Source organism: Coffea eugenioides, unplaced genomic scaffold (assembly GCF_003713205.1).
Source record: "Coffea eugenioides isolate CCC68of unplaced genomic scaffold, Ceug_1.0 ScVebR1_3512;HRSCAF=4735, whole genome shotgun sequence".
NCBI lineage: Eukaryota > Viridiplantae > Streptophyta > Magnoliopsida > Gentianales > Rubiaceae > Coffea > Coffea eugenioides.
In genome coordinates, this window is record NW_020864097.1 from 13,843 (window position 1) to 21,875 (window position 8,033).

At 35.5% G+C, this 8,033-nt stretch overlaps 1 protein-coding gene across 1 annotated transcript; it reads left to right on the top strand.

Moving 5' to 3' along the window:
- Positions 1–1,721: 1,721 nt before the first annotated feature.
- On the top strand, positions 1,722–2,711 carry LOC113758031 (B3 domain-containing protein At5g24050-like). Its single transcript, XM_027301062.1, has one exon. It carries the CDS (start codon positions 1,722–1,724, stop codon positions 2,709–2,711), a length of 990 nt encoding a protein of 329 aa, XP_027156863.1.
- Positions 2,712–8,033: the final 5,322 nt, after the last annotated feature.

Consider the following 8,033-nt stretch of genomic DNA (forward strand, 5'->3'; position numbering starts at 1 on the left):
TTGGGACTAGTAAAATTGAAAGTAGAATTGTTGTTGTGAATGAAAATGAAATAAATGTGAAAAGTTTTTAGTATAAAATAAAATTTTGTATGTAAACAGCTTTTACTGAATTAATGGAGACGCAAAGGCGATGGGAAATTTTTATACATTATAATAAAAAAAAAGGGCTAAAATTATTTGACCAATGTACAATGTATCTAACTCAAAAACAAACTAAAGAGTTAAGCATATTTGCATACAATAGATAATATATGAAAGCGAAGGTTTAATAATTTTGCTTTTGAGAGGAAAGCAAAAAAAAAAATTGATTAAAATAATTATTAGAAGATTCTACCAAATTTGTATTCATTATTTGTTTTGGAAAATATTATTTCCACTCCCATAATTTATTTTATAATATAGTCTAATAAATGAAAAATGAATTATTACAATGATAGTGAGAGTGTGATTAATGAAAAGGAGTGCAAATAATATTTTTCATTGTTTTTGAATGTAAACAGCTTTTACTGAATTAATGGAGGTGTAAAGGTGATGGGAACTTTAGTTATTTTAATGAAAAAAAGCATAAATTTCATAGATAATTTATTTAATTTTTAAAAAAAGGTGGGAAAAAAATCCAAAAATGTATACCAAAATCAAAACTTATTTCAAGAACTGTACGCTAACTTAAACAAGTAGACTTTTGTACTGATCCTAAACATCCAAAAAGAGTTAAGTGGCAACTTTTTGTTTGTCAATAAAAGGGGACTAAGTGTAATGTGCTATTTTGATTACTGTGGAGCATTAGAATAATCGATTTAAGAGAGTTATAGTATCATAATTTGTATTTGGATACACATTATTTGGAAAAACTTTTCTTTTTTAGATACTTCAAATAGGGATGGAACTAGGGGACAGGGAGGACCCTCTCCCCTCAAGTTTTATAAAATCTAATTTTCCTACTTTATAAAATTAAAAATTTTCAAAAACACTCTTTATAAATTTAATCTCTCAGCACCCCCTCCCGGCAAAAATCTTAAAAATATTTTAGGTTGTATGTTTAAGCTTGGATACATTAAAATTTTCCCTTCAAGATATATATTTTAGTTCCATCTATGACTTCAAGCACGTATGTCCATCACATTCATTTTTTCGGATCATGATTTTATTTTGCATACAATACATCACCACAAAAAAAAAGGCTATATGGGTCGTGGAATTAAAAGATTTTCCCAAATAATCAATATTATCTTTCACGGATAATTAACAAAGAAAAAAAATGCCGACTGATTGTAGTTTAGAGGGCAAAGGACTGTACTAAAGCGATATGAACTTATGTAAGCCATTGTTTAAGCCAATAACTGGGCTGTAATCTTATTCAAAGAAACCACCAACATATAGGTCAGTTCAACCGGAGCTTATGCGGCAACTAAAAGCCGCTACAACGGCTAATTAGCCAAATCCCAACTTAGGAGAGTAAGTCCTCTCTTTCCCAATTTCGCAAGGAATCACTCTCCAAAGTACATCAAATCACAGTTACCATTTAGTAGGAAGGTTACTTCTTTTATAAATACTAGTACCGTAAAGAAAGGAACAACTTTTTACTTATTCTTGATAAGTTGAATTCTCAGTGTTTGTTTTTTCGATTAAGCAAGTGTTCTCGAGTTTGGTTGTTGATTCTTGAAAAAGGGTTTTCAATTCTAGTCGTTGAAAACTCAAAGAAGGAAGAATTGAATAAAGAGATGGGGAAGAGCAGTAGTAATGATGATGAACGCCGTCTTGATTATTCGGGTATTGAACTGTACCCGAACTGGGGTAAATTTGATATCTTGGTTGCAGTTGCAGAAGTAGAGAGGATCAGACTGGAGGAGGAGGAAAAAGAAAGGAAGCTCAGGCGAAATCTTTCCACTTTCTTGAAACTTCTTGCTGAAAAAGAAACAGAAGAATCATCAATGGACAATGGTTCAGATGGGGTCGGTAAATTGCAGCTTCTTGTTGGTAAAATTGATGTCAATTTCACTAAAGGGAAAAGATCGTTCAGAAGGAAGACTGGCTCCAACCACACATTATTGTCCGAGGAACTTCCTTCAGCAATATCCCAGTTTGATTTTGAAGGCAAACATCAAGAAGATGATGGAAATCACGTTCTGTTCTCATATGGGGATATAATTAAGAAGCCCCAATTGAAGAGACTGGGATCACCCAGTGAAGAAAATTGTACTGATCATCAAGAAATAGAGATGCCACGTTCCAAGAAAGCAAAAGGGAAGCCTAGATATCCTGATGGACCATTAACGTCAACTATCAGTACTATTCCAGAGAAATTCAAGAACAGAATTTTGGAATTTGGGGGTTCAGAGGAAAGCATTGTATTTGTGTTTCAAAAGGTGTTAACAGAGACCGATGTGAAGACGCATTTCAGTAGGCTGCTGGTGCCATTTAAGCAGATCAAGAATGGGTTTCTGACTGCTGAAGAGCAGGCTCGTTTTTGGGATCCCAACCAGAAGTTTGGAATTGATGCCATTTTTGTTGATCCATCCCTTGATGAAGGCAGAATGAACCTGAGACGATGGGAGATGGGTAAAAAAGATGGTAAAATAAGTTACAACTTTGCATTGATCACTAACTGGGTCAAGGTTGTGCAGAAGAATGAACTGAGACAAGGAATGACAGTGCACCTGTGGGCATTTAGGAGGGATTTACAGCTTGGATTTGCTTTAATTTTAGTTTGATTAAGAATTTTTTATTTCTAATTTTGCGCTTAGTCTAATTGTTCATTAGAGTCTTGTGAATTAAGGAGATTTAGTTTGTTAGAGCAGTGTCCATTAGTCTTCCTTTACTAATTTTAATTAAACATATCCATTGTTGCCTTTGTATTGGTCAAAGAATGTTAATTTCGTTTGCAAAGAGTTAGAAAAAAAAATTGATGCAAATGAAGTATACAAGTAATAGTTTGATGCAAATGAAATATACAAATTGATTATTTTGGCCTTGCTTTTGTTACTGTTCTTGAACAGAGCTCAGTATAGTAATCCCCATATATGTATACTTAATTTGCACTTTGCCTCCAGTATAATTATTTAATCATCGCTTTGCCCCCAAGATTCAAGGTCAAGCGTTATTGTTTTGCTTCCCTTTAGCGTATGATCCATCTACTGCATCTTTTATTTTTTTTTCTTTAATTTTTGGGGTAAAATACCCAAAACCCCCTGTGATTTGCCTAATGTACACTTTACCGTTCTCTAGTTTGGAAATCTACAATTTAACTTCTTGTCGTTTCAACTAAAGTAAAAGTTTGACAGAAAACATCTACAATAACAGTATTTGAGTGCCATGCACTTCTACTGAGAGTTGTGGTTGCGATAAATAATGTTTTAGAGAAAATAATATTTTCACTTGCCAAAGAGACCCCCGTGTGTTATCAAAAGCTTTCTTTTCTTCTCCAAGCCCTAAATTGGCTTTGAGCCAAAACGGCAACCATCTAAAGCAAAGTTGGTGATTTTAGGTCCGCTCATCTTCAAGCCAAAACCTCAGCCATATGAAGAAAAATTGGTGAGTTTGGGTCTACTCATAGCATGTAATCGATTTGGGAGGAGAGGTAAGAACTCTAAAATGGTTATTTTGAGATGTCTTCAGGAATGCCTTCCTCAAGTTATAGAAGTTGGAATGGAAGTAGGGATTTGAGATATCAATATAGGCTATGTGATTGTGGAAGAAAGTTTAAGATAAAAATTGTTGAATCAGAAAAACCAACCAAAGGCATGTTGTATTTCGTTTGTGAAAGAGATGCATGTGGCTTTTGGTGTTGGTGTAATCTGACTAGCCGAGTGTAGCCAAGGTGGGAGGTATTGGAAAACTAGTGGAGGAAGAGCAACCAAGTATGGAAGCTAGCATGATGTCAAGATGGCAGAAAGTGGATGAGGAACTGAAGAGCCTGAAGTTGCTCGTTTGTTGTTGTCTAATGGTGTCTGTGTTTTCACTCTTAGTGTTGATGTCCAAGATGTGAAATTGATGTGTTAATCTTTTATTTAGTTCTAGTAGTGACGTTGAATGGCGAAGGAAAAGTGTAGTGAAAATCCATATGTACAATGATGATTCCGTGTTTTGCTTTGTAGAAATGAAAAAGAAAAGATGCCATCATTGTCTTTTGGATAGTTATTGTTAAATGTAAAAGTCGTACTGTGATTGAGATGGGGTATGTCCCTTTTTTGCCATGCAACTTATGGTAAATAAAACTACAACCTGCAAAAGAGAAATGAAATGGTTGCTTTGATATTCCATCTATTCATTCACACAAAAACAACCATTCAACAAGAAAGGAATTGAAATGCCTGGCAAAATTGTGAGGATCTCAAAATTGCATTAATTTCTGAAAATTAAAATCAAAATATTATTTAAATGTTGAAATTATTAAATAATATGTATTTATATTTAATAATGCGTATTTATATTATTAATGATGTTTTCACTTATATAAATGTTATATTTTAAATTACATGAATTTTTAAAAATTTATTTGACGATTCGCGTTCGGCTAAGCATTAGGGTGAATATTTGCGCACTGGCGCGCAATGTAGCCCTAAGTTGAAATGTAGGGTGTAGAGGTTATAAAAATGTACAACTAAGCTGAGGAAATGTTATATGGGGAATTCCTGCCAGTAGATAAAATTCTCGCGCGTAAACGCGATTCAATTCAAAATTTCCCCACTCTTAATGGCAGGCCCAAAAGTCAACAAACCTATACCTTTAGCTTACCTTCATTTTCAACCCATCTTATCCCAGCTTTTCCGTTCATATCTTCCCTCCAAATTCTGATCTTCAGGTGCAAGAAAGAAACAGGAGCCGCTGCTCTTCCATAGCTTCCACCGATCCTCCATCTTCACCAACCTTCAACTCCTACCTTCACCTTCCATTTCCAGCATCAACCTTCACTCTTTCCTGCTGCCTCGATCGAGCAAGAGGAAGGAGAAGATCGTTGTTGCCACTGCTACTGCTGGGTTGTTAGGGCCAGGGTGAAGGAGAAAAAAAAAAAAACCAGCTTCCTTTTTTTTTCTTCTTCCTTCCACCAACCACAGAACCACCCCAAGCTCACCAAAAACCACAGAACCCCAGTCCTCTTCATCTTCGGTCGCTGCTGTGCTGCTGCGGTGACAGGTTAGACAAGCGGAAAAACAGAGTGCAAGAGTGTCGACTGACTTCTTTGATTCTAGGAACAAACTTGGGGAACTAGGCACTTCATTTAGCTAGTAAACAACCACCTGAAGGTAACCCAAAAACTTCCGCCTAGCACTTAGCAGAATTTCAGATTTTTACAGCTTTTGGTTCTTGAAATTTTAGCTTGCGTTGGTGAAACTTGTTGGGTTGCTGATCCTCCAAGCTAATGATTGATGAAGCTAGAGGTGTTTTATGTGTTTATATGTGTGCTTTGTGGTGGTTAAATGTTGGGGAAATTTTTAAGAATGAAAATGGGGTGCTGGCCGGATGAGGGAGCAATTTTCTAGCTTTGTTACCGGTTGTTGTTTTGCAATTTTTGCTTAGGTAATGAACTGGATTGCTTGTTGGGAGGATAGACTAATTAGTTGTGATTGTTATGGACTTAAAGTATGAGTTATAAGTTGAGAATGGTTGAGCAAAAAGAGAAGCAAATTTCTGCTCTGCTATAGCCGCACAAACAGGCTTGATTTTCTTCCATTTTTTACCCGAATTTTTGAGCTGGATTTTGTGAAGTTATTGAGTTATTTAAATCATGTATATGTTCACCTATATGTGTAGAGTAGTTTTGGTGAAAATGCAGCTTTTGTACAATGGGAAATTTCATTGAAAAATCAAAGAGAAAAATGCCCCTGAGCTGTCCGAAAAAAATTCTGGAAATTTCCAGATTTTTGGGCGAATTTTGGGGTTTGGTTTTGACAAGTTTTGAACTATTTGAGATATAAACATGTTAACCTATATGTGAAGTATTGTTTGGGTAAAAATGTAGCTTTTGAGTTGTTGAAAAATTTTGGACAAATTGAAGAGAAAATGGACTGCTTGTACCAAATGCACTTGGAAATTTTTTCCAGCTTTGCATGAGACATGTTGAATGATTTTCACGTTAACATGAACCCAATTTGACTTGTGTTTAGTTAAGGGGTGTGTATAGCTCAATTTGGGACAAAAATCTAGTAGAGTTTACGTCCAAAAAGTGGACCAAAATTTTATTCTTCACGGGGCTACCCAAAATAGAAATTTTGTTTCAAATTAGAAATGATTTTGACGTTTGGATTTCGTTTTGGTTAAATAGGGACTAAATTGTCCCGAAAATGTTTTCTAGCTTTAACCTTTGTTACTAGGTCCACTTCGAGTCAATAACCTTGAATTTTATTAGACCAAATGCCCTATTTCGAGAAATATGCCAAATTTGGAAATTTTCTTGAAAACTCAAGTTTTTGCCTTCATGAAAATCCTTGAACCAAGTTGGTCAATGGAATTTGGCAAACTTAAGGAGTTTCTATTTTATAGAAATTCCAACGACTAGTTTTACTTGGTTTATATGATTTCCTCTTAAAAGAATTTCCCAAGATATTTTTGGGGAAAATTAGAAGAGAAAATTCCTCTAAATGGGTAAATGTGATTTTTCTCAACCTGTGACACCAAAGTGGTGTTAATTGCTTATATGACTCTAGAACTTGGTTATTGAAATATTTGACGAATTTAGCAAGTTTTTGGTTTTAAAGAAACCTTAAAATTTAATTTCACTCGAAATTTGTGGATTTCACTTTGAGAAAACGATTAATACTAGTTTGGGATTTTTGAGTGAAATTAAATGCTAGTTGACTCGAGTTAAATTCGCCAACTCAAAAGTGGAAATTTATGTGAAATATTTGTATGATTTTAGGAGTTGGTGAAGAGCACAATCTCGATCAAAGTTTGGAATTCTAGACTCTTCACTTGAGGTGAGTGTCTCTTGCATGAATCGTGTTTAACTGCTAGTTGAACTACTTGTTAAAAGTACTTGCTAGAGATATCATGAAATGTTATATGCTATGTGATTGAGTGAAATGCCATAAGTACAAGTGTTGCAAGGTCGATTGAAGCGTGGTCTCGTCGACTAAATAAACCAAACGGATGCACGTACCACGCTCTATTAGAGTGGGAGGTACCTCTCTACCGTCTTGGTAAAAGTGCTTGCAAAATTCGTGTTGGAGTCGGGCCCGAAAATAAGGGGGAAGTCGTTGCTAGGAGACGTGTAGATTAGGAAAAATGTCTACATGGAGATTAGGTAGTGAAAGTCGATGGAGTGTCAACTACTATAAATTACCTGATCAAGCGCGAGGACTTTGGTTCCTGAGAGCCCCGTATCCTTTTCTTGTCATGTTACTTCGTTTTCCTAAATTGTTAATTGCTTACTTGTCCATTTGTACTTGTTAAATTGCCCTATGTAAATTGCATGTTACGAGGCACCACTGAGCTATTGGCTCATCCCTTCCAATTTGTTTTCCTTGACAGGTTCTGATATGCATGAAGTCTTGGAGAAATAGAAAAGAAATGTTATATTTTGAATGCCCACTTTTGTAATTGTACTTTGGGAGATACTTTAATATCTTTTGGATGATTTTTTTTTTTTGCGCCTTTGGGAAAATGTGAATCCTGTGGTGCTTCTGTGCCCTGGATTAGGAACTGTAAATTGTAAATTAAGTATTTTTAAGCTCGACGTTTTCGTGGGTACTTGGAATTGTATTTTTGGGCTATATAAGTTGAATTGTATGACTTATTTAAGTACTTAGCTTGCTTGAGAAGTAAGGTTTATTTTCGATTTATGTTTGGTGAAATCAGTTGCTAGAGTGAGTGAGCCCTGGCGAGAGCTAGGCAGGCGACCTGCCAACCCTTTGGTTCACCTTAGGGGGAAGTGGGGTCGCCACAAAAATGATATCCATCAACCATTCGACGGCATGATAATAAACTCGATGCAAAATGCGATCCATCTTGCTTCCATATTCCATCTATTCATTCACACAAAAACAACCATTCAACAAGAAGGGAATTGAAATGCCTGCAAAATGATATCCATCAAC